The sequence below is a fragment of the Rhinatrema bivittatum genome, chromosome 7 (assembly GCF_901001135.1).
Source record: "Rhinatrema bivittatum chromosome 7, aRhiBiv1.1, whole genome shotgun sequence".
NCBI lineage: Eukaryota > Metazoa > Chordata > Amphibia > Gymnophiona > Rhinatrematidae > Rhinatrema > Rhinatrema bivittatum.
This window is the reverse complement of record NC_042621.1, coordinates 30,415,572-30,443,016: the sequence shown is the minus strand read 5'-3', so window position 1 is coordinate 30,443,016 and position 27,445 is coordinate 30,415,572. Positions and strand designations below refer to the sequence as shown.

The following is a 27,445-nucleotide window of genomic DNA, read 5'->3' as shown; positions in this document are numbered from 1 at the left end:
TCCCTCCATACCTTCTCCAGATTCTACAGTCTGGATGTCCAGGCCAGGGAGGACTCCGCATTTGCGAGGGCGGTATTACATGGTCCTCAGGCAGCCTCCCGCCCAGGCTGGGAGTAAAGCTTTTGTACATCCCATTTGTTCTGAGTCCATCTGGCTACACGCCAGGAAATGTTGAGATTACTACCTGATAATCTCCTTTTCCTTAGTGTAGACAGATGGACTCAGCATCCCGCCCAGCTGCCTGTGTACATGGGTTTCACTGATGCAAGGTAAGCCATGTCATCTATTTCTATAAGAGCGTACACTCTACCAGGTGTCAACGCCTTCCGGTTGGGAATGCTGGTGGTCTCCAGCTACTATCAATCGGTCAGGGGAATCCTGTTTCACGTTTCACTGAGCGTCAGTACACATTTCCATAACAGCTTTTGCAAGGAAGATTACTGAGTTGCTACGCTTCCTGTGGGATATATATACCCCCGTGCTGACGTCAGATCCGTCTCCAACTGCTAGCACGCGGATACTATCCCATTCGTTCTGAGTCCATCTGTCTACACTAAGGAAAAGGAGATTATCAGGTAGTAATCTCCATTTTTTTTTTTTTTTTTTTTAAACCTAAGGTAGTATATTTTTTTCATATGAATCAGCATCTTGTTCTACCTGCTGTTAACAAGAGGGAGTGTAAGGAAGATTTAAACTCATTAAGATTGAGATGCTTAAGATTTTATCTTGATAAAACTAAGGGTTTTCAAAAGTCTGAGAGGTTATTTGTTTGTTTTTGTGGTCCATGTAAGGGAGAATTGGCTTCAAAAACTTCAGTTGCTAGATAGCTGAAGATTATTTTTTTTCTTTGGCTTACTTGTTAGAAGGTAACACGAGCACAAGCTTTGCTGTGGGCTGAAAGATGTTCAATAAGTCCATTGGAGATATGTAAAGCGGCAGCATGGACTTCTTTGGGAACATTTGCAAAGCATTATAGGTTGGATCTTCTCGCTAGACAAGATGCCATCTTTGGTTCTTCTGACTTGAAAGCAGGATTGTCATCCACCCAGCTTTAGATGGGCTTTGGTATTTCCCATAGGTTTGGGACTGGTGGCGCAGAAGTTAGAGGAAGGAGAAATTCTTACCTGTTAATTTCCTTTCCTTCTGCTACACCAATCCTGAACCTATGGTACGTCCTCTGGAGGCAGATAAGACATTTATCCTTTCTTTATGGGCAGGAGCTCTTCAACAGTACTCAAATTGTTGCAGAGGCAAGTGAAATTAGTTAGAAGCTGCTGCCTACACCAGTGTTGTAAGGGAGCTACTTCTGCCTAATTAATCAGGGAAAGATTGCAGCAATGAGGAGCATCCAGGTGAGCCAGGGCTACATGCTGGTGTTTATTATCCTTACCTTCATAGTCCTAGATCTAACTAAATTCATGCATTCAGAATCTAGTCTTAGATTTTTACCTCCTTCATGTCATTCTGTGTTTACTGTTGGCGGAAGACAACAAACCCCACAAAGCTTAGTGAGAAGCATCAGCTCCTCACTCAAAGTGTAGAATCTTTTTAGTATTCCTGCTGACTTGAAATTTTGTTTTAACACAGTTTCAAGGTCATGACACTACTCAAGACCCGTGATCGTTGGAAAAAGCTACTATACTTCATAGGCTTTAAACCTGCTTTAACCTAAGTATGGTCAAACTCCTATAACACAGTGCATGCCTATATTTTGCTTCTTGAGGCAACATAATCAGTAGCTTATCTTATATAACACTGTCTTAGAGCAAACAGAGGCGGTAAATGGGCAAAGCACTGGTTTGAGAGCTACTCTGTCAAGGAGCTCCATGGGCATAATCAAAATTTTTCTAAGCTTCAGTAATTGTTTCCCTTCTGCTTAATCTGTTTGAGCCATTATTTCCTTCATTCGCTACCTGTTGCCTTCATTAGTGATGTGTTCAATAGGGACCAAATGTAATTTCCTTACTGTATATTTATTTGTATTGTAAACCGCTGTGAAGGCTCGCTGAGAGAACGGTATATAAATAACAATAAACCTTAAACCTTATGAGAGAAAATGTTTTTCAATCTTGTAGGTAGCTAAGGTACATCATTTATTTTAACTGAAACAAAAGCTATTCAACTGCTAGTAAGTGGGTTATGAAAAAGAAGAGAGAATACTTTTCAGTATCTGTATGCAAATGCCAGAAGTCAAAAAATAAGATGGGAGAGTTAGTGTATGGCACTATGACGATATTGACATAATAGACATCTTGGAAACCTTGTGGAAAAAGGGCAGCCAAGGAGAGACAGCGCTACCAGAGTAGAAAATATATCAAAATGCCAGAGCAGATGTAAATGGTAGTGGCATGGCACTATTTTATTTATTTATTTATTTAAAGTTTTTTTCTATACGACATTCGTTAAGAAAACATCACATCGGTTTCCATGGAACAAAAAATTAGCCAACAGGGCTTTACAATGAAACTGATAATAGAACTAGGAGGTGGGTAGGGGAGGGGGATGTACTGAAGATTCCATAGAGTCAAGTAGGATACAGACAGGAATTCCAAGTGTGATCAGGAGGTGTATAGCAGTGTGGGTTTACTACTATCCAGCCAACCAGGATGGTGAAACAGATTGTGAAATACTAATGAAGATTAGACAGGCTTCTAAGCGTGGAAACAAGATTATAATGGGAAATTCCAGTAACCCCAATATTGATTTGTTGGAAGTTGGAGAGGTTAAGATTCTAGACACCATAAATGTCTGTTTCATGGAGCAACTGGTCATAGAACCGATGAGAGAAGGGGGCTACTTTAGATCTAGTTCTCACTGGAATGTAGGATCTAGTGCCAGGGGTAATAGCCATCCTAATGTATTCAATTCTGAGATAATTACTGGAAGCAAAATAAATCAAACTACTGCAAACACGTTTTTAAAAGGGTGACTGATAAGATGAGAAAACTAGTTAGAAGGAAACTAAAAAGGAGTAGTTATAAGTGGTTAAAAGTCTGCATGAGGCAAGGGGACTCTTTAAAAATATCCTCTTGAAAGTCCAGATAAAAGAAATTCTACAAATGTAAAAGGGTCAAAAGAAGAATTAGTGTCTGTCAGCATAGCTAAATACTGTTGTGAAAGAGGCCATGAAAGCCAAAACTGCATCTTCCAAAAAATGGAAAACAGGACCTAATGATGAAAATAGGAAGACACCTAAGAAAATCTGAGGAGAGACTTGCCAAAGAGGTAAAAAAGTAAGACCTTTTTCAAGTACATTGAAAACGAGAAGCTTGCAAGGGAGTCAGTTGGATTGTTGGTTGATGGGAGTAAAAGGGGTACTTGGGGAGAATAAGGCCATAGTAGAAAAACTAAATGAATTCTTTGTTTGGACCTTTACTGAGGAAGATGTTAAGGAGATATCTATGCTTGAAATGTTCTTTGTAGGTTATAATTTAGAGGAACTGAATCAAATTTGTGTGAATTTGGAAAAGGTACTAGAGTAAATTCATAGACTAAATAGTAGCAAGTCATCAGTACCTGATGGTATTCACTCTAGAGTTCTAAAGTAACTCAAATATGAAATTGCAGGCCACCTATTGGTAATCTGTGACCTGTTTATTTGGTATTTATTAGCCACTCTCTTCTTTGATAGAGGTGCTGTACAATTAAAACAATGATAAAAGTATAAAAACAAAATCAGCCAATTTCTGAGGGTAGCAAATGTAACGCTAGTTTTTCATAAAGGGGTTCCAAGGGTGACCCAAGAAACTAGAGAATGCTGAGCCTGACATCAATGCTGGGTAAAATGGTGGAAGCTATTGTTAAGAGCAAAAGTATTGATCATATGGATAAACATAGCTTAATGGAGAAGAACCAGAATGAATTTAGGAAAGAGAAATTGTGACTTTCAACTTATTAGAATTCTTTGAAGGTGTGAATTAGCATGTGCGTAAAGGTTAGCTGTTCAATATAGTGTATTTGGATTTTCAGAAGGTATTTGATAAAGTCTTTCAGGAGAGAGACTTAAAAAAAAACTAAGTGATGTCTTACTGCAGATTAGTAAATGATTAAAAGATAGGAAATGGTTGGTTTTCCCAAGGGATAGTTTGTGCTATGTCTGATCAGGAGCCTAGTGTTACCTTATAAAGTATGAATAAAATTGAAAATGTAAATAGTAGAGTGCCTCAGGGATCTGTACTAGGACCAGTGTTTAACTTATTCATCAATGATTTGCAAAAGGGAACAGCCATTGAAGTAATCAGATTTGCAGATGACACACTATTCAAATTAGTTAAATCACAGGTGGGCTCTGAGGAACAGTAGAAAGGCCTTAAAAACTGGGGAACTGGGCATTTAAAGGGCAAAAAAAATTGAAATGTGGACAAGTTGAAAGCGATGTGCATAGGGAACAATAATCCTAACTCTATATACACAGTGCTGGGTTTTGCATGAGGTGTAACCACCCAGGAAAGGATTTTGAAGTCATTGTGGATAATGCTGAAATTATCAGCCCAGTGTGTGGCAGCATTCAGAAAGCAAACAATCGGGCCAATCCTGTATCGTGCGGTAGGAAGAGCTGCGTTAGTGCCTACGGCACCCGCGGTTACCGCCCGCACAGAGCAGCTCACCTACCGCGCGATCCTGAAGCCTAATTATATGTAAATGTAAGCCGCGTCCGAAAAGCCTTAGTCCCGCGCAACCCAGGATACTGGATAGAGCGCCTATACAGGATCCTGGGTGCGCGGGCCTAAGGCTTCACGCCACGCTGGTATCTGTCATTTCAAATGTCATTTGAAATGACAGATACCAGGAAGCAACGGCGGCGACAGCGCAGAAGCAACGGCGAAAGGACTTTTCAGTGTCCCCCTCCTCTCGGAGCAGGGCGCGAAAAGCCGCCTTGCTCCGGGAGAAGGAGGGACACTGACAGCGACGAAGCTTACCCCCAGCCCGGACACCGGCGAAGCCAGAAGACAGCGGCGGAGAAACGGCGAAACGACTGTCAGTGTCCCCCCTCCTCTCGGAGCAGGGCGCGAAAAGCTGCCTTGCTCCGGGAGGAAGGGGGACACTGACAGCGACGAAGCTTTCCCCCAGCCCGGACACCGGCGAAGCCAGAAGACAGCGGCGGAGAAACGGCGAAACGACTGTCAGTGTCCCCCCTCCTCTCGGAGCAGGGCGCGAAAAGCCGCCTTGCTCCGGGAGGAGGGGGGACACTGACAGCGGCAAAACTTTCCCCCAGCCCGGACACCGGCAAAACTTACAATTTTGCAGCCATGAGCCACGAGCAGGAACGCGAAGATCTGGCTCCGATAGCTCCTCCCGACAAGATGGCCGCCTGCACGGGGAAAGAGTACAATTGGCCGCTCAAGACGTGATGTCGTGACGTCACGTCTTCAGCGGCCAATTGCACGCTTTCCCCGTGCAGGCGGCCATCTTGTCGGGAGGAGCTAAGGCAGGCCAGATCGTGTTCGTGCTCGTGGCTGCAAAAAAGTAAGTTTTTTGCCGGTGTCCGGGCTGGGGGAAAGTTTTGCCGCTGTCAGTGTCCCCCCTCCTCCCGGAGCAAGGCGGCTTTTCCGCCCTGCTCCGAGAGGAGGGGGGACATTGACAGTCGTTTCGCCGTTTCTCCATCGCTGCTTGTGCGCTGTCAGTGTCCCCCCTCCTCCCGGAGCAAGGTGGCTTTTCGCGCCCTGCTCCGAGAGGAGGGGGGACACTGACAGTCGTTTCGCCGTTTCTCCGCCGCTATCTTCTGGCTTCGCCGGTGTCCGGGCTGGGGGAAAGCTTCGCCGCTGTCAGTGTCCCCCCTCCTCCCGGAGCAAGGCGGCTTTTCGCGCCCTGCTCCGGGAGGGGGGAGAAGAGACAAGCGGCGAAACAACTTACTTGCACGGGGGAAAGCGGTCTCCGTGGCAGCCCCAGTCCTCTCCCCTCCTCCCGAAGCCAAAAAAAAAAAAAAAGCTTTTTTTTTTGGCTTCGGGAGCAGGGGAGAGGACTGGGGCTGCCACGGAGACCGGCACCCATGATCGCGGCCGGGGCAGGTGAGCGGGGGCTGGGGGAAAGCTTGCCACCTACCCTGACCCCTGCCTCTACCGCCTGGGTCAGGGGAGGCGGTAAGTTTGCAGGTTAAACGCGCGACAAAGCGGCAGGGAAAGGTAGCGTTAGTCGGGGCGCGGGTTACGGGATGCTAGGGGAATAGCTAATTCGCTCGTTTGCATGCAATATCGCGCTAATTCGCTCGTTTGCATGCAATATACATGCCGCGGGCGGAAGGGGTTACCCGGGGAATTTAGGACGCGGTAGGAGTAGGTTAAAGGGGATTCGGGATCGCAGGAAGGGCTAACGCGGCCGGAACGTGAGTTAAAAGCGGCTTAGGAGCAGGGTAAATGCAGCCGCACTTTACAGGATTGGCCCGAATGTTAGGAATGATTCATAAAGGAATAGAGAATAAAAATATAACGCCTCTGTATAGATCTATGGTGCAACTGCAGTTCTGGTTGCCCCATATCAAGACAGATTTAGTGGAACTAGAATAGGTACAGAGAAGGACAACAAAAATGAGATGGACTGGCTCCCTTATAAAGAGAGATTAAATCGGTTAGAGCTCTTCAGCTTGGAGTAGACAGAGAGGTTTATTATAATATGAGTGAGGCTGAGCCGGTAAATAGGGAATGGTTATGTACCCTTTCAGATAGTATTAGGACTAGGGGTATGATCAATGAAGCTAGCAGGGAACAGATTTAAAACATATTTTTTTATTTTTTTCATTCAATGCACAATTAAGCTGTGGGATATTGCTGAAGGATGTGGTCAAGGCATCCGGCATAGATGGCTGTAAAAGGGGGTTGAGCAAGTTTGAAGGAAGAGTCCATAAACTATTATTAGCCAGGTGGACTTGGGAAACCCACTGCTAATCCCTGGGAATGAGTAACAAAGAATTGTATCTGTTCTTTAGGATTTGCTAGGTAATTCCTAATGACCTGAGTTGGCCACCGTTTGAGACAAGATGTGGGGCTTAACCTTTTTTTTTCAAGCAATTAGAAGAGATTCATGTTCTGTGTTTGTGCTATGTCTGATCAGGAGCCTATTGTTACCTTTTAAAGTATGAATACAATTGAAAATGTCAAACAAAATAAATGTTATGCCCAAAATACCTGCTTCAAAGCTAGCAACAAGGAAGCAAAAAATGGTGTAGAGGTTAATGGATAAATGTAATGGTAAAAGAATTGAAGTTTTCAAGGAAAGATATTGCGATTCTATTCCTGCAACATCAGTACAGAAGCCATAAGTCAATAAAAATTAGCTTTTTTTGAGTATTTGAGAAGCCTTTGCTTCACAATTGTAGTGAAGAAATAGCCTAGTGGTTAGAGCAGTGGAGTGTGAACCAGGAGACCAGGGTTCGAGTCCTGCTGTTGCTCCTTGTGACCTTGGGCAAGTCACTTTACCCTCCATTGCCTCAGGTACAAAACTTAGATTGTAAGCCTTCTGGGGATAGAGAAATACAGTACCTGAATGTTGGTATATTGTTGAGATCGAATGTCGGTATATAAAAAAAGTAAACCGTTTAGTGATTTCTTGGATTCTTGTTTCCAGATGCTGCTGCAAGTGAAGGTGTGTTGGCCAGTTTCTTTAACAGCCTGTTGAGCAAAAAGACAGGCTCTCCTGGGAGTCCAGGAGCTGGAGCAGTGCCCACCTCAGCCAAAAAGTCAGGTATGCTAAAACAGACTTAATACAGACGCTTTACGGCTTGTTGTGCCTCACAGATTTGACTTAAACTGATATACGTGGAGGTGAAATGTCTTAGCAGAAACCTAAGCAAAACTTCTAACCTCTCATGGCTTGGATCCTTCCACACGGCATTCTGCAGCATGTCACATTTTCCACTTAAGTGCAAAGAATATTTAAGTTAAGAGTTATGGCTTAACTTCATTCTGTCCTGCTTCACTAATTCTTGATGTTAGGACATTAAATTTCATTTCTTCTGAGTCCTGGCAGGGATAGGAGACAGTGTGGCTTGGTAACAGGTTACAAGACTGGAAATGGTCAGTTTTCCAAAAGGGAAATGGTCATTAGTGAAGTACCACAGGGATCGGTACTCGGACCTGTGCTTTTTAACATATTCATAAATGATCTGGAAAAGAGAATTAACGAGTAAGATCAAATTTTCAGATAAATTATTCAAAGTTAAAAACAGCAGCAGATTGCGAGGAACTTGTGAGACTACGAGACCGGCAAAAGAGTGACAGATGAAATTTAATGTGAAAAAGTGCAAAGTGATGCACACAGGCAACAATAATCCCAACTACAGGTACGGCAATGGTCAAAAAAGCAAATAGAATGTTAGGAATAATCTGAAAAGGAATGGGGAATAAAATGGAAATATCATATTGCATCTGTATTGAGCCATGTTGAGACTGCACTTTGATTACTGTGTGCAGTTCTGGTTGCCTCATCTCAAGAAAAACATGGCAGAACTAGAAAAAGTGCAGAGGAGGATGACAAAAACAATAAAAGGGATGGGACATTTCCTCTATAAGAAGCTGCACTGACTAGGGCTCTTCAGCTTGAAAAAGAGACTGAGGGGGGATATAATCAAAGCTTATAAAATCATGAGCAGGGTGGAACAGGTAAATAAATGATGGTTACTTACCCTTTCAAATAATACTAAAACTTGGGCACTCTCCATGAAACTAACAACCAGCAGATTCAAAACAAATTGTAGAAAATACTTCCACTCAGCACATTATCAAGCTGTAGCATGTGTTGCCAGAGAACAAAAACAAACTAGACCGATATCTTGGAAGATGCAATATTTATTCCAATTACAAGTAAAAGTGCCCGACTGGCTGAGTTTCGGCTGCATCAGGGGCTGTAAAAACGATAATAATTTAATATTTGATAAATATCAATAAAAGTTAAAAACAATTATACACAAAATTAAATGAGCACAACAATCATAAAAACTGAAATCAATTGTAAACAATTATAAATAATCAGTTATAGAAAACGATTATAAAAGGAAAATTATGCATGTATAAAAATACCACCAACAAAAGAGTAAGGAAACAGCCTCATGGGACCCGTGACCTGGAGTGACCAGTCAGAGACAGAATGCTGGGCTTGATAGACCTGTTCTGAGCCAGCATGGTGATTCTTCTGTTCTGTGGTAAATCTCACATAGCAAATACTTCAGTGTATGCTCCAGGGTTTCTGGGAAACCTAATACTGCTCTACATCCATTTATTTCCAGAACCTTCTGCTTTAATATTTTGTTAGCTTTTTACAAGATTTTTCCCCTGAAATGGATACTGTCTACCTTTCTTTTTATCTTCAAAATGTTTTCATCTCTTTGCTGTTGCATATTTCAGAATTTGATCATTGTGCAGTCCTTTTCCTAACTGAAAATGTTTTTGTAGTGTCTTAGTTGGCATTACTTCATAGGACAGTAATAGAGCTGGTACTGAGATCGCCTGATAAAATCTGCTACGTATATCCTCAGGATGCCTTTGCCAGGCTTCAAGAGGCTGCAGGTATTAAGCAGCTGGAAAGTATTTTCAGAGAGTCACTTGCTCTAATGGGAACCAACAGTACCAAGACCGCACAGGAATCTATAGAAAGATCAGAGTTACCTGACGTTGCCTTTCAGTCACACAGAAATCTATTTGTTTTACCTTCTTTGTAATGCTGATCTTTCTATAGATTCCTGTGCGGTCTTGGTACTGTTGGCTCCCATTAGAGCAAAACGAGTGCTTCCTAAAGGAACCAATCTAAAAATATCTGTTTTTACCATTTTGTTTTTGGCCTGACAATTTCCTCTGCTCTTTGGATTTCCAGCTTTAGACCCAGACTCCCATGGGCTACAGCACTAGTAGCCTCATTTGCAGCTACACAGGGTTCCAGCCATTACAGCCATAATCCGGGGCCAGAGGCCATGCATCAGAGCTCCATCTGGAACTCTACAACCGTGGGCCCTAAATCCTGCTATTAGTTTTCACTGCATTACCCTTGAACCCAGATCCTCTGCATGGCACTGCATCACCGGTCTGACCCAGTTTCACACTTATTTCATCAGCCAATTTCGAGGATTTATTTTTAAATTGTGAAGCCTGCTGCCAGTTGGTGGGGAGGGGAATTTAGGCTCCAGCTATTTGTACAATAATTTAGTTTTATGATGTGGGAACATGTCATCAGAACTTGGTTTACACATTACAGGAACAAAGCTGGAATTTGCCACATATGTACATTGGTCATACATTGAGCAAAAAAAGGTAGGATTAGATCCTGTGGTAACAGGTGCTGAAGATTAATAATGCCAATTTATTTTTTCTGTGAACCCTACTAGTGTTATGGGGAGAGGGTTTCACTTCTCTTTAGCACTAAAAATGTGTTCAGTCATTAAAACATTCTGTTCTTTTTAGTTTTTATTTAACTTGTGTATTTACTTTGGAGAAAACACATAAGACTCGAGCGCTATCATCTTGACACTTAATGTTTTCAGCATGTTTTCATTCTAGGATTAAAATAGCTACCTCCTAATATTTCATACACAACTATGAGCTGGAAACAGATGCTTGGTACATTCTTGCTCTGTATGAAAGGGAGTATTAATTAGTGGCATGTGTTTTGGTTGCTATTGATGGCTAGCCTAGAAACATTTGAATTTTTTTTCTCTCATGTGATTGTTTTTGTTTGTTTTTAGTAACAATAGTTACTTTTTTTTTTTTAATGATCCCAGTGGCTTTGAAATGTGAATCACAAAAATCTTATAAAGCTTCATGCAACACTATTGGTATGTGAAAGCCTGTTTATTTATTTATTTATTTAAGTTCTTTTAATATACCGATCCTCAAGATGAAGGTCTTATCGGACCGGTTTACAGCATAACCAGGGGTAACAATTAAATAGAAGATAAAGTTACAATGAACAGGGAAATTACAGTGCGGGAGGAGAAGAGCGAAAGGTAATAGTTTAACAGAACATAGTTTAACATAACATCATAAAGTAAGTAACAATCTACATATGATATTAGCTTAGACAATGGCCTGGTAAGAAAAACAAGAATGATTCATGAGGAGGGGAAGGGTGGGGGGGGGGAACTGTGAAACTAAGGGGTGAGAATCTACGTTAGTTGTCGGTAGACCCATCAAGGGAAGGCTTGGATGAACAGCCAGGTTTTCAGTTTCTTTCTGAAGGAGAAAGGGCATTGTTCCTGGCGAAGTTCTGGGGGAAGTAGATTCCAATGGTAGGGTCCTGCAGTGGACAAGGCTAGTTTCTGAATGGAGGGGTGATTAGTGGATTTATTAGGGGGTGCCTGGAGAGATCCTTTGTATGCCGATCTGATTGGTCTAGTGGAAGCGTGGAGTTAGAGTGGTATTTTGAGTTGGAGTGAGGATTGATGATAGATGGTTTTGTGGATGATAGAAAGGGTCTTGAACAGGATTCTATAGTTGATGGGTAACCAGTGTAAGTTTTTAAGAATTGGTGTGATGTGGACCTTCCGACGCGAATTTGTAAGGATCCTAGCTGCGGCATTTTGAAGCATTTGTAAAGGTTTGGTTGAGGAGGGCGGAAGGCCGAGTAGAAGAGCGTTGCAATAGTCGATCTTTGAAAACAATATGGCTTGTAGTACTGAAAGGTAGTCCTGAAAGTGTAGGAGAGGTCTTAGTTGTTTAAGAACATGTAGCTTATGGAAGCATTCCTTGGTGGTGGTGGTGTTAATGAACTTTTTGAAGTTCATTCTGGTGTCAAGGGTAGCTCCTAGGTCTCTCACCTGGTTTACTAATGGTGAGAGTGGATTGCTGATGGGTGGGTTGTTGTCATTAGGAGAGATGAATAGCAGTTCTGTTTTGGAAGTGTTAAGAACCAAATTGAGACTTGAGACTCTCGATGGAGAGAAGGCAGTTGTTCCAGAAATTCAGGGTGCTGGAGGTGGGATCAGTGATAGGGATTAAGAATCTGCACATCGTCTGCGTATATAAAGTGAATTAGGTTTAGACTTTCTAGGAGCTGGCATAGAGGTAACAAATAGATATTAAACAGTGGGTGATAACGAGGAACCCTGGGGTACACCATGATTGGAAGGCTCACCATGATTGGAAGGGATGGGCTGGGATTCTTTATAGTTTATTCTCACCTTATATTTCCTATTATTGAGGAAGGATTTGAACCATTTGAGTGCAGAGCCTGTGATGCCGATTTCCGTCAGACGGTGGATGAGGATTACATGGTTTACCGTGTCAAACGCTGCGGAGATGTCGAGAAGGGCCAGTAGGTAGGATTGGCCTTTGTCAAGGCCCATCAGGATGTTGTCTGTTAACGAGAGTAGAAGTGATTCCGTGTTTAAACGTTTCCGGAAACAGTATTGGGAAGGATAGAGAATGTTGTGAGAGTCTAAGTAATCTGTGAGTTGGTTGTTGACTAATTTTTCCATTAGTTTAGCAATAAATGGTAGGTTTGCGATGGGGCGGAGGTTTGCGGGGTTGGCTGGGTCTAGGTTGGGTTTCTTTAGTAAGGGTTTTAAAGAGGTGGTTTTCAAAGAGTCCGGGACAGATCCTTGAGTGAAGGAACAATTTATAATGTCTGCCAGTGGTTTGGCTATAGTGTTTGGATTGGTAAGTAAGAGTTTAGTGGGTATTTGGTCATTTGGATGTGACGATGGCTTCATTTTCTTGATTAGGGATTCAATTTCCATGGAAGATGTGAGTTCAAATGATTCTAGTTTTTGTGTGGAAGGGGATGGCCTGTAGATGGGAGGAGGCTGGGTGTTGGAGGTAGTCAGTGGTGCAAGTAAATTGTTGATTTTCTTCTCGAAGAATAATGCCAATTCTGTGGATTTGTTTTGGGCTGCTTCTTCTGGGATGGCTGATGGAACAGGTATAGTGAGGACTGATACATATGAGAATAGTGTTTTTGGGTCGAACAGAAAATGATGTATTTTTTTGGTATAGTAATCTCTCTTCGTGCGTAATATGGCGGTCCTGTAATGGTTCATAGTGGTTTTATAGTTGGTTAGATGGGCGGGGGAGGGATCTTTATGCCAGCATTGCTCTTTATGTTGTAGGTCTTGTTTTAGCGTTTTCAGAGCTATTGAGAACCAAGGTTTTTTTTTTTTTTAATGTGCTGGATCGATTTCTTTGGATGTCGAGGGGCAAATTTTATTTGCTACTGAGAGCGTGATGTTATTCCATGAAGTCATAACAGCGTCGGCGTTGGAGAGATCCAAGTTGGGTAGGTCCTTGGCAAGGTTGGTGCGAAGGTCGTCCATGGTGCAAGGTTTTCTGAAATGTATTGTTGATTTGGAGGAGAATGGAGTCAGTTTTTTCCTTATTGATAGTTCTGTGGATATCAACGAGTGATCTGACCAGGGGATGGGGGTGCAAATGGGGGGGCCATTGGGTGAGATGGATTCATTTATGAAAATGAGGTCCAAAGTGTGGCCTGCTTTATAGGTGGGTTTGTTTATAATTTGCTTGAAGCCCATGGCATGGAACGAAGATAGGAGGGCTTCACAGTTGGGAGAGGGTGCTGGGGAGTCAACATGGATGTTGAAATCTCCTAAGCTGGGTCGTCCGTATTGATGTGTTTGGCTATGACTTCGATGAGTGGAGAAGGGTCAGATTCTAGAAGTCCAGGGGGGGCATATATTAGACAAATTTGCAGCTGGTTGGATTTGAATAATCCAATTTCTAGTTTGGTCGATGATTTCAAGGTTTGATGTGAGAGTCTCAGTTCTTTTTTTGCGGTTAACAGTATTCCGCCACCTCTTTTTTTAAGTCTGGGTAGGGAGAAGATGTACTGTTGTATTGGTAGTTGGTTAATTAAAGCAGTATCTGTGTTGTGCAACCAAGTTTCAGTGATTGCGCATATATCGGGTTGGGTGTCAAGGAGGTAGTCATTGAGGAGGTGTGATTTTTTTGAAAGGGATTGAGAGTTGAGAAGTGTTAGGGTGATTAGGGAGAGGCCCAGGAATTGAGTTAGAGGAGAGGTCATAATGGGAATCAATGATCTCTTTGAATGTTGATGATTGAGAGAGGGAGGTTTACCTCTGTTAAGGAATGGGTGTGAGATGATAGAGATGGGAAACGCTTGTAACATGGTGATTTTTTTTTTTTTGATCAAAGGAGTAGCCCGGTGGTGGTGGGGATGATATTGAAAAGTGCTGGAGGAAGCTTGTTGGGGTCAGGAAGGGTGCTGGAGGATGCTTCCTGAGGTCTGGATGAGTGCTGGAGGCTGCTTGATGGTGTTAAGGTGAGTGCTGGAGGATACTTGGTGAGGTGGTGCAGGGGGATGATTGAAGGGGTCAGGATGAGTGCTGGAGGATGCTTGATGAGAACTGGAAGCGAGTTGGAGTTACTTTGTTGATCCTGTTATTGTCTGGCGTTTGATTGTTGAGATCTGATATGTATTGGGTGGTGTTAGGTGAGTTCCGGCTGAGTGTTAGATGGTGACTGGTTTGACTGGTTTGATCCGGATGAATGCAGTCTGCTGTAGTTTAATGAGGCTTATTTTGGTTCTGATGTGAGCTGGAGTATGATTGAGATGGCTCAGATGTGTGCTTGCTGGAGTTGGTGAGAACAGTATGGGTGCTTGATGATATCCGGAGTGCAGTGTGATGCCGTTTGGTGAGGTATGCATAGATCATGAGGTACGGATGAGTGTTTGAAGGTGTTAGGTGTGCTCAGTCAGTGAGATGGAGTGTACTTAGTGCTGTCGTGATAAGATCCGGCCGCGAGTCCGACAATGGCGGCAAAGAAGAAAAACGTATTCAGCGCTTCTCCTTCAGTAAAGACGAAAGATGCGTCTCTGAGGGCCTAACCGAAGGTGAGCCTGACACCCAAGATGGCGCCCGTTCGTGCTCCTCGAACCCAGAACCTAACCTTGCGGCCACCGCTTCAGCAAGTGCGTCTGACAATGAGCACCCTACCCATGCCGAATTTAGGGACTGGTTTACTAACATTCATGCTGACATTAAAATTTACCGACAGGAGCTTTTGGCGCATGTTGAGGAAATGAGGGAAGAGCTCACAACCATGGGACACCGCATCGATGAAATGGATGCACACCTTGATTGTCAACAAGAACTTGTTAAAGCTAATAAAACCGTGTGTGAGTCACTACAGTCAGATAACCAACAACTAAAGGCCAAATTCGCCGACTTAGAGAACAGGGCCTGTCAGAGAAACTTGTGTTTTCACGGTTTCCCTGAGTCTGCAAACGCTGAGAATTGCTATGATATTGTCAGAAGATTCTGTCTTCACTTACTCATGGAGGCCAATACCTTGGCTGATTATTCTCCTCTTGATATAAAGCCGGATCGGGCACATAGGGATCTCAGAACCCCTATGCCCAACCCTAACCGGGACATTATTATGTGTTTCAACGATTATTCTATTAAGGAGCAAGTTGCGGCAGCAGTCGGATCACAGAATTCCTGGTTGTGGGAAGGGAGTGACATTTCCATCTACCCTGACCTATCCACTGCTACTTTGCAAAACAGGCAAGCTCTGAGGAAAATAACTATCTTTCTCAGAAAAGAAACTGTAAAGTTTTGCTTGTTCTCACAGGACAAGCAGGATGGTAGTCCTCACATATGGGTGACATCATAGGATGGAGCCCAATCACGGAACACTTTTGTCAAAGTTTCTAGAACTTTGACTGGTACCTACTGGGCATGCCCAGCATGGCACTAAACCTGCAGCCAGCAGGGGTCCCTCTTCAGTCTTCTTTTTTCCACGCTGCAGTAGCCACGTGGGTTAAGGAGCTCCACAGCTTACTGACAATTTTCCTCACGGAATTACTAAAAACTTTCATACCCCACAGGGGTCCCTCCTTCGAATTTTTTGACTCCGCGGTACTCCGGTAAGTTTTTACCCGTTTTCGGTCGATTCCTGTCCGGTTTGGCCCTCGCGGCCTACTGGCCGTCGACCGTACCGCGGCTAAATTTTTCAAAGGCCATGGCATTGGGGTTCCGTCGGTGCCTGGACTGTACTCGCATCATGTCCACAACAGACCCGCATAAAGTCTGTGTAATGTGTCTCGGGGGCGAGCATGATGTCCTCACTTGCACCAAATGTGCCTTAAGGACACCAAAAGGTCGCAAGGCCAGAATGGAGAAAATGGAACTTCTCTTCCGTTCTAAAACTCCAACGCCATCTATCGCATCGACATCATCTGAACCGGCACTGTCCACTTCGTGCCAGTATCGGCCCGGCCGGTGACCGTCTGGTGTCGATGACTTCTCAGCCTTTGACGACCTCTACTACCCCTCAGGACCGAGGGAATTGTAGAGAGAAACATTGGCATCGACACCGGAAGTCTCGGACCATCGATGAAGGAAAATCATCGACCTCGCCATCGTCCGAGCCGCCATCGAAGAAACCCCGTCCAGAAAAGGCACCGACCCTTTCTGCGACCGGGTCACAGAGGCAACCCTCACCCGGACAGGTATCAGGAGCCGCGACTCCGCCTTTAATGGTGGTCCCTCCGGCTATGCCTCTGCCTCCTTCTTCCCTTCCAGAGCCGGGGCTGCTTGCTCCAGGTCTTCATGAAGAACTGGACCGGATGGTTCAGGAGGCCATCGATAAGGCAATGCACAGACTCCAAGGTCCCCTGGCACCGAAATCTGTGCCGGTCGTGGAACCGACCATCGATCCCATTCCGGAAGAATTGGCACCGCTGCTTTCAAAGATGGAAGCGCTCATAGCCACTTTTCCACCGATTGATCCTGGGTCACCGATGGCTCCGGTGCCTTCCCCTCTTATCCTGTCATCGGGAGGGGAAACACCATTCCGCATTCCTCCATCGGGAGTCCTGCCGATGCCTCAGCCATCGATGCCGATGCGCCCAACGGCGCCACCAATCCATCCATCCGTGCCCTCGATGCCTTCATCAGTGCCTCCAGTACTTCCCTCGATGCCTTCAGATCCTAGACCAGGACCTTCAGGAATACCATCGTCCCGTCCTTCTCAGGTTCCTACAGGGACAGGTGCTGATCCCTATGACACCTGGACTGACGATTCATCTCAAGACACCAATGATTTACCATCGCCACCTTCTCCTACTGAAAGTAGGAAGCGTTCTCCAGAGGACTTGGCCTTCATAAATTTTGTGAAGGAAATGTCTGAATTGGTTCCCTTCCAATTACAGACTGAGCAAGATGATAGGCATCAAATGATGGAGCTGTTACAATTCCTGGATGCTCCCAAGGAAATAACCTCCATACCTATTCACCAGGTTCTTTTGGATCTCCTCAAAAAGAACTGGGAATACCCTGGTTCTGTTGCTCCAGTCAACAGGAAAGCTGATACCACTTATTTGGTCCAGTCAGCCACAGGATTCCAGAAACCTCAGCTGGATCACCAATCTGTGGTTGTAGAATCGGCCCAAAAGAGGGCAAAAAGATCAAAACCCCACTCTTCCTTTCCCCCAGCTAAGGAACAATGCTTATCTCCCGGATCGCCTCTTACCAGCTGTATATGACCCAGTACAACAGGGTCTTATTCAAGCAGATACAGAACTTTGCAGAGTCCCTGCCTCAGCAATTCCAGGAACAGCTTCAAGCCCTGGTACACAAGGGCTTCGAGGCAGAGAAGCATGAAATCAGATCCTCTTATGATATCTTCGACACTGCTTCCAGGGTATCTGCAACTGCTATTTCGGCAAGAAGATGGGCCTGGCTTGTCATCGGACTTACGTCCTAAAGTACAAGTCAGATTATCTGATCTGCCCTGCATAGGCAACGCTCTGGGGAACAGATTCAGCGGACGGTGGCGGAACTCAAGGACCATCATGAGACCCTTCGCCAGCTCTCTCTGATGCCCTGAGTATTCCTCCAAATAGCCTTTCAGGAAGGATACTAAAAAGTAATTCTTCCGTCCAAAGAAGTCCTATCCACCACAGTCTAGGACTCGTTCCACGAGACCTTTCCAAAAGGCCCAGTCTCTTCAACCACGGAAACAAAAGCCGCAAGTAGCTCCTCAGTCGGGCCCTGCTTCCGGCTTTTGACTCCTGCATAGAGAGCAACAACCAGTTTCCACTGCCTCAGATACCAGTGGGAGGGCGATTGTGCCATTTCAACAACAGGTGGCACACAATCACCTCAGACCAGTGGGTCCTTGCCATAATCTCTCAAGGTTATCACCTGAACTTTCTTTCCATCCCACTGGACTCCCCACCTCTACCAATGTGGAGAACATCCGACCACTCTCTTCTCCTGGAGCAGGAGGTCTCCCTCCTCCTCCAGTCCAGAGCAATAGAGCCAGTGCCCTACTCCCAACAAGGCCTAGGATTCTATTCCTGGTACTTTCTAATCCCCAAAAAATCAGGCGGCGTTCATCCAATTCTAGACCTAGGTGCCCTCAATAAGTACCTCCAACGAAAAAAGTTCAAGATGGTAACCTTGGGTTCCCTCCTTCCTCTTCTGCAAAAAGGAGACTGGCTCTGCTCTCTCGATCTCCAAGACGCGTATACACACATTGCGATAACTCCATCTCATCGCAGGTTCCTGAGATTTCTGGTAGGCCCCAAGCACTATCAGTACAGAGTGCTACCATTCGGCCTGGCATCTGCACCATAAGTCTTCACCAAGTGCCTCGTAGGAGTAGCAGCCTTCCTTAGGACTCAAGGTGTTCACGTCTACCCCTATCTAGATGATTGGTTGATCAGGGCTCCTACTCGGCAGCCTGCTCTGTCGTCCCTACGTCTTACTTTACACTCTCTGACTTCGCTAGGATTTCTTGTCGACTACACAAAATCCTGCTTAGTCCCATCTCAAACTTTATCATTCATAGGGGCAGACTTGGACACCTTGCAGGCAAAGGCATTTCTGCCTCGACAGCGAGCTCTCACTCTCATCTCTCTCGCACACCAGCTACAGTGTCAGCAATGCACGCCTGCACGCCACTTCTTCATCCTGCTAGGACACATGGCGTCCTCAGTACAGGTTACCCCAATGGCCCGCTTGGCCATAAGAGTCATGCAGTGGACTCTAAGATCACGATGGACTCAGGCCGTCCAACCTCTGTCGACCACTGTCCACATCACCGACCCACTTTGTTAGTCTCTAGCCTGGTGGCAAAATCAGATCAATCTCCTTCGAGGCCTGCCCTTCCAGACTCCAGACCCTCAAATAATTCTTACCACCGATGCTTCCAACCTCAGCTGGGGGGCCCATGTCGTCTCTCCAGAGGAAGCCAAACACCAAATCAATTTCCTGGAGCTTCGAGCAATCAGATATGCTCTCAGGGTATTTCAGGATCACCTTTCCAACCAGGTCATCCTCATTCAGACTGACAACCAGTGGCCATGTGGTACATCAACAAACAGGGAGGGACGGGCTCCTACCTACTGTGTCAGGAGGCTGCGCAGATATGGGCGGAAGCCCTCTCCCATTCAATGTACCTCAGGGCCACCTACTTGCCGGGAGTAGACAATGTGTTGGCGGACAAGCTGAGTTGCGCCTTTCAACCACATGAGTGGTCCCTCGACCCCACTGTAGTGGACTCAATATTCCAACGTCGGGGTTACCCCCACATAGACCTCTTTGCATCACCTCAGAACCACAAAGTAGAGAACATTTGCTCTCTCACTCGCAGCTAGCACTCTCAGCCAAGAGATGCTTTCTCCCTCTCAAGGGCAACCGGTCTCATATATGTATTCCCTCCACTTCCACTTCTCTCGAAGACTCTCGTGATGTTACGTCAGGACAAGGGACGCATGATCCTGATAGCACCTCGCCAGGTGTGGTTTCCAATTCTTCCGGACCTCTCCATTCGCAAGCACATTCCTTTGGAAAAGGACCCACTTCTGATCACTCAGAACGACGGGTGCCTACACCACCCCAATCTTCAGGCCTTGTCTCTGACGACCTGGATGTTGAAAGGTTAATTCTTTAGCCACTTAACCTTTCGGAGCCAGTTTCCCGTGTCCTGATTGCTTCACGGAATCCTTCCACGAGAAAATCTTATCTTTACAAATGGAACAGGTTTACATCATGGTGTTCTTCTCAATCCCTTGATCCCTTTACCTGTTCCACCACGAAGTTTCTAGACTATCTTTGGCACTTGTCAGAAACAAGTCTAAAATCCTCCTCCATCAGAATGCATATCAGTGCGGTAGCCGCCTTCCATAGAGGTGTCGGATGTTCATCTTTCAGTACAACCATTCGTAACACGTTTTCTGAAGGGCTTGCTTCACCTCAAGCCTCCACTGCGCCCTCCGGCCCCTTCTTGGGATCTGTCTGGTTTTAGGAAGGCTCATGAAACCACCATTCGAGCCTCTCCAATCCTGTGATCTTCGCTATCCCACATGGAAAGTGATTTTTCTTTTGGCAATAACATCTGCTCGCAGAGTTAGTGAGTTACAGGCCCTAGTTACCTATCCGCTTTAAACTAAACTTCTGCAGGACCGGGCAGTACTCCGCACTCACCCTGGGTTCTTACCTAAGCTAGTATCGGAGTTTCACATTAATCAATCCATTATACTACCTACCTTCCAATCCAGGAGAACAGGCTCTGCATGCCCTTGATTGTAAATGTGCTCTAGCATTCTATCTAGACCGTACAGCTGCCCACAGGAAAAGCACTCAATTGTTTGTCTCTTTCCATTCCACCAAATTGGGGCAGCCTGTGGGTAAGCAGACTCTCTCCTCCTGGTTAGCGGACTGCATATCCTTTTGCTATCAGCAAGCAGGCACTGCACTTCAAGACCGTGTTAAAGCACACTCTGTGAGGGCCATAGCGACTTCAGTAGCACAGCTACGCTTGGTGCCGCTTCCTGACATTTGCAGGGCTGCTACATGGAGTTCTCTCCATACCTTTATAGCCCACTATTGCTTAGACAAGGCCGGAAGACAAAATTCCATCTTCGGCCAGTCTGTCTTGCGCAACCTTTTTACTTCTAGACGTACCAGCACCCTTCCGCCTGCCCATTAGGGTTCAGGATGCCCTCTACCATATTACTCCCCAATACTAATTGCCAGGTTCTTGTGGCCTGGTTTTGGCCTCTGTTGGAAACCGGATGCTGGGCTTGATGGACCCTTGGTCTGACCCAGCATGGCAATTTCGTATGTTCTTACTTGTGCCTATTGCACATCTTGGGTACATTTGGTGCATGTTCAGACATCCTCAGCTCGGTACTCACTCATATGTGAGGACTACCATCCTGCTTGTCCTGTGAGAAAGCAAATGTTGCTTACCTGTAACAGGTGTTCTCACAGGACAGCAGGATGTTAGTCCTCACGAAACCCGCCCGCCACCCCGCGGTGTAGGGTTCATTTTCTTACTTTATTTTGCGTCACTTCCTATAGCTTTAAACAAGACTGAAGAGGGACCCCTGCTGGCTGCAGATTTAGTGCCATGCTGGGCATGCCCAGTAGGTGCCAGTCAAGGTTCTAGAAACGACAAAAGTGTTCCGTGATTGGGCTCCATCCTATGATGTCACCCATATGTGAGGACTAACATCCTGCTGTCCTGTGAGAACACCTGTTTCAGGTAAGCAACATTTGCTTTACATCCGTTTGGGCTCCAGTTTACACTTGATGGGGCTTCACATAAAATCTTTTCACCTGATGAAGCAACACCAATACTCTCACCTCATGGGTTCACCAGTGCGCAGATACCAACCAAAGAAAACAGATCTCAGACCTCCAGCTTGCCTTACCCAGCTTGGCAACGCGCAGGAAAGCGCAACAGCAGACTACGTAGACATTCCGTATGGTCCCTACAAAGTCAGGGATCCACCTGAAAATCTATAAGAAGGATCACGTAGCTAATATGTTAAAAGAGCTACCTAAGGAATCTTTCATGGTCTGCGGAACAGCTCAAGCGCTACATTTCTTTGTCCTGTGACTTTTTTTTACTTTATGATGTTAGGCTTGGAAGTTAAGCAAGAATTCTACTGTGATCTCTCACAGTTTGAAAAATATGGATGGGGGACAATGACAGACCTCCCTCTCTGTTGGTGACGTATATTCCCCCCAGAAAGGAGATGGAGACAGCCTGCATGGAGGTTGCTGCTGGCAAACCTATGGTTACTGAGGACACTTGTTCTCAGGGGGTTCATGCTACACAAGATGGCTATACTAATAGCATATTTATTACTACTTATGTCTCTCAATTGCTGATGCTGGAAATCTTTTTATATTCCAGAACTAGTCTGTGCCGATTGCTTCCTTTTGTTTGCCTCTTATTTGTCTATGCAACTAGTCCCATAAATTGTGGTACTAATAGCCCTGACACCTTTTCCTTGAGAGTTGAATTCCTTGTCTTCACAATGCTATTATCTCTCATATACTTAATATGGCGAACCTAAGAATTGTATCTATAAATACTAAGGAATTGAATTCCCTGCAAAAACAGAATCTCCTATATAGAGTTAGCAGCACTATCACCCAAGATAGTTTTCATACAGGAAACTCACCTTTCACAGAGAGATGAATCTCTTATGAAATTGTCCAAATTTAACCACCAAACCTACTCTGCCAATAACAAATCTGCTAAGTATATGGGCGTAGGAATACTGTTTGCGTCTAGTCTTATTTTTGAACGTACCCTCTCTATTGTAGATCCTAAGGGTCGTTACCTATTGCTATGTGTTAAGATTGAGACTACCTATACCCTAGTACAACATTCTGCTGAAAAACTTATATTTATTTATTTTATTTGATGCTTTTTTTATACCGGCATTCATGACAGTCATATCATGTCGGTTTACAGAGAACTGGGGAACGATAACCTTAAATACGTTAACATAGTAAAGAAGTAAAAAAGTTACAATAAATTAGGGGTGAGCAAACTGGGGGGAAGAAGAAGACAGAGCATAGGTAACTTGAAACATAACGCCAGTTATTTGGAGGGTTCTACGAGTTCTAGAAATATTCATTGTGGTGCATTGGGGCCTTAGTTCTGGTAATCAGTAAATTTATGTAAAGGCTTGTTGAAATAACCAAGTCTTAAGCCTTTTTCTAAAAGTCATTAGGCAGGGTTCTTGTCTAAGTTCAGTGGGAATGGTATTCCAAATGGTTGGACCCGCTGTAGAGAAGGCCAGTTCTCTTGTGGTTATGTGGTGAGTCACTTTGGTTGGAGGGGCATGTAGGGATCCTCTGTAGGCCTCTCTGATCTGTCTTGATGAGGTGTGAAGTCTGAGTGGGAGTTGAAGGTTAAGAGGTGCTTGGTTGTGGATGGTTTTGTGGATAATTGTGTAGAATTCGGAAACGAATAGGTAGCCAGTGAAGGTTTTTTAGGATTGGGGTGATGTAGTCTCTTCTGCCCAAGTTTGTCAGTATTCTGGCCGCTGCGTTTTGAAGCATCTGAAGTGGTTTGGTTGATGAGGTGGGTAGACCTAGCAGAATGGAATTGCAGTAGTCTATCTTGGAGAATAGGACAGCTTGGAGGACCGTTCTGAAGTCTTGAAAGTGGAGAAGAGGTTTAATTCTTTTTAGTACTTGCAGTTTATGGAAGCCATTCTTGGTTGTGTTGTTAATGAATGTTTTTAGATTCAGATGGTTATCAATTAAAACTCCCAAGTCTCTAGCTTGAGTGACAAAGTTATTTTTGAGTGACTTTTGAGGAGTATTGCTGTCTTCAGATGAGATGAGGAGGATTTCAGTTTTGGCTGGATTGAGTATAAGGTTTAGGCTCGAGAGGAGGAGGTTGATCTCTTGGAGGCAATTTTCCCAGTATTTGATTGTTTTTGTAATGGATTCTGTTATTGGGATCACGATTTGTACGTCGTCAGCGTATAAGAACTGATTTAGCTTAAGCTTGATTAGCAGTTGGGGCAGAGGTAGAAGGTATATATTGAAAAGAGTGGGGGACAAGGATGAACCCTGAGGAACTCCTTGGGAGAAGTTGATGCACGGGGACTCTTTGTTGTGGATTTGGACTTTGAAGCCTCTGTTACTAAGGAAAGATTTGAACCAACTAAAGGCCGTGTTATTCCGATGTCTGCTAGGCGGTCGAGGAGGATGGAGTGGTTTACAGTGTCGAATGCCGCGGAGAGGTCGAGAAGGATTAGTAAGAAGGATTGTCCTTTGTCCAGTCCCATGATGAGGTGGTCGGTTAAAGAGATGAGTAAGGTTTTGGTGTTTCGTGCCTTACAGAACCCGTATTGAGTAGATTGGAGTATTTTGTGTTCTTTGAGATAGTCCGATAGCTGTGAGTTGACTAATTTCTCCATTATCTTGGCTATAAAAGGTAAATTAGAAATAGGGCGGAAGTTGTTAGGTTCATTGGGATCTAAGTTAGGTTTTTTTAGAAGAGGTTTAAGAGAGGCGAGTTTAAGGGCATCTGGGAAGATTCCTTGTGATAATGAGCAGTTTATATCTACCAGAGGTTTGGAGATGGTGTCTGGTATCAGCAAGAGTATTTTAGTTGGAATTTGGTCGGGGTGTGTGGAGGGTTTCATTTTCTTCAGCATAGTTTGAATCTCCAGAGCGGTGGTGGGTTCAAACGATTCAAGCGAAATCTCATTATTTGGGAGATGATATGAGCTAGAAGAGGAGGGTGGACATGGAGGTAGAAGAGTTAGGAGGTTTGAGATTTTGCTTTGGAAGAAGAGTGCCAGTTCGTCCGCTTTGGCTTGTGCTTGGTCGTTGGGGATAGAAGGGACGTTGGTTTGAGTTAGATTGGAAACTTAGGAGAATAATGCTTTAGCATCGTAGGTGAGGTTGTGGATCCTTTGTGCATAGAAATCTCTTTTAGAACCCAAGGTTGAATTCCTGTAGAGGTGGAGGGCAGATTTGTAAGCAGATAGTGTACTGGAGGAAGGGGCCCTACGCCATTTGTTTTCTTTCTGTCTGAGATTTTATTTGAGGTGTCTTAATTCATTTGTAAACCATGGTTGTTTTCTGTGCGCGGAAGGGTTGGTTTTTTTGGTTGATAGTGGACATAGTGTATTTGCTACTGTTTCTGTGATATTACTCCAAGAAAGGAGAGCTGAGTTGGGATTTGAAAGGTCTAAGTGAGGAAGTTCTTTGGCTAGGTGATTGCTGAGGACATCGGATGGGCATGCTCTCCTGTCGTGAAAAGAGGATTGAATGGGTTGAGTATTATGGGTTTCTTTCATTGTGAAGGTAGTAGTGATTAATGTGTGGTCCGACCAGGGTATCTAGGTGCATTTGGGGGTGTAAGAGTGTGTGAGGCCGGAGTTTATGAAAATAAGATCCAGGGTGTGTCCAGCTTTGTGGGTGGGCTTGTTGATGATCTGCTTGAAGCCCATAGCTGTGAGGGAGGTGATAAATGCCTCACAATTGGCACTGCGTGGGATATTATCAACATGGAGGTTGAAATCCCCTAGGATCATGGCGGGGGGAGTCCAGATTTATGTGTTTCGCGATAAACTCTATAATGGGGGAGACGTCTGAGTCAAGAAGTCCTGGTGGAGCGTGAGGAGGATTTGGAGTTGGTTGGTTTTGAAAAGGCCTAATTCAATTTTGGAATCCATTTTGGTTTGGAGTTGGGATCGTCTTAGCTCTTTTTTGGCTGCTATGAAGAGGCCGCCGCCTCTTTTCTTGAGACCGGGTAGTGAATAAATGTTGTAAAGATGTGTGGGGAGTTGGTTTAACAGGGCTGTATCTGTTGGTTTAAGCCATGTTTCCGTTATGGCGCAGATGTCAGGTTTTGCGTCAAGAAGGTAATTGTTGAGAATAAGTGATTTCTTGGTGAGGGATTGTGCATTGAAGAGTGTTCAGGAGAATAATGCGAGGCCCAAGAGTTGAGTAAAAGGTGATGTCATGATTGGGATGAGAGACTTGATGGAACGTGATCGAGGTTGCATGAATGCTTTACTCGTGGTGAGGAGACTGTGGTGTAGGATGGGTATTGGGAATCCAGATGTCATTTTGATTTTGTTATGACGAGAAGAGGGTCATTTCTGGGTGAGGCTGGATGATTGCTGGAAGAGATGGGTGCTGGATGATTGCTGGAAGGGGTGAGTGTTAAGAGAGGTTGGAGGAGACTGGAGAAATGCTGGATGCTCGTGAAGATCCGGTGTAGTAGTATTAAGGGAGAGGGAGAGGTTCTAAGCGGTGTGGAGGGCCCCTGCCCTGGGGCTCACGAAGGGGCGCACTATAAAGGGAGGCGACTTTAATGTAACTCTCTCTCCTGCATTAGATACCTCTAAAGGCCACTCCTTTCTCGCTCTGTCCCAAATTAGAGTTCTTGAGGACCTAATGATGAATTTCCATCTGGTGGATGTATGGATTTCCGAAATCAAGCTCATACTCTTACTGTTCAAAGGTGCATGATTCATATTCTAGGATAGATTATCTTTTATTGGACAAATCATTATTTCACTCAGTACAAAAAGCTGAGGTGGTCGTCATCACCTGGTCTAACCATGCACCAATTTCTTTAGATCTTCAAGTAAAGGGGAAGGAGCGGGGCTGCCATTTCTGGAGACTCAATGACACCTTACTTAATGATATCCCATACACCAAAGACACTTCCCAAGTAATTATGGATTTTTTCCCATATAAATACTAACTCTGTGAATTCTCCAGTGGTCATATGGGACTGTTTTAAATCCTTTATAAGAGGGCATTTTATCTCCCGATCCTCATATTTAAAAAAGAAAAAAGAAACAGCCTGCTCCCACCTTCGAGATAAAATCTAGCTGCTGACACACCAACATATTTGTAATGGATCCCAAAAAACCTTCTCGCAATTGACCAGAGCCCGAGAGGATTTACACAGGTTAGAGATGGACCATATAGCACATTCCCTAGCTATTACCCATCAAGAACATTTTGAGGGAGGAAATAAAGCAGGTAAACTCCTAGCTCATCAGTTTAAAAAAATTACATACCAGAATCATATTCTCAAAATTAAAACTGACTCAGGCCAAATTGAGACGGTAAACTCAGCCATCACGCAACAATTCCTCAAATTCTATCAAAAATTGTATTCGGCAGAGTCTCGCATTTCTATGTCGGCTGTGGATCAATACTTACATTCAGTTCCTTTGCCATGCCTATCCTCTGAAATGCGTGCTCTTCTTAATGCATAAATCTTAACTTTTGAGATATTGGCAGCCATAAAACATCTTAAGGTGGGAAAGGCCCCAGGCCCTGATGGTCTCACAGCCAAATTCTACAAAACCTTTGGCCCCCAGCTAGTACCTCACCTACAAAACCATTTCAATTTTATAAGGGTGTTACGACCATGGCTGCTATGCAGCCGCTTCACCACCAGAGGTCCCCCGCGAGCATGTTCTCCTGACTGGTTCCCCTTGTCTTCTCTATGTTCCACACTTCCCTTTATAACCCTGCTTAGCATTTCCATCGAGGCTTCTGCATCGAGCTCTCTTGGGCTCCCTGCTCTAGCCTTCCTTGCCTTGCTGTGCGTGTGGCCTTCGGGCCTTCTGCTCTGCCTGCCTTGCCTTACTGTGTGTGCGGCCTTCGGGCCTCAGCCCTGCCGTGTGTGTGTGTGGCCCTCTGCCCTGCCGTGTGTGTGTGTGGCCCTCTGCCCTGCCGTGTGTGTGT

The 27,445-nt window shown here is 44.7% G+C and overlaps 1 protein-coding gene across 2 annotated transcripts in view; it reads left to right on the top strand.

The window, feature by feature from the left end:
• Window positions 1–27,445, top strand: part of DYNC1LI2 (dynein cytoplasmic 1 light intermediate chain 2) — a 215,008-nt gene that overhangs the window by 162,854 nt on the left and 24,709 nt on the right. Inside the window, exons 12-13 of one of the 2 annotated variants that reach the window (XM_029608194.1) lie at window positions 7,561–7,677; window positions 10,703–10,756. In XM_029608194.1, coding sequence (XP_029464054.1) covers window positions 7,561–7,677; window positions 10,703–10,756 — 171 coding nt within the window. The remainder of the gene's footprint in view (window positions 1–7,560; window positions 7,678–10,702; window positions 10,757–27,445) is intronic. The other variant, XM_029608195.1, reaches the window with a different exon arrangement.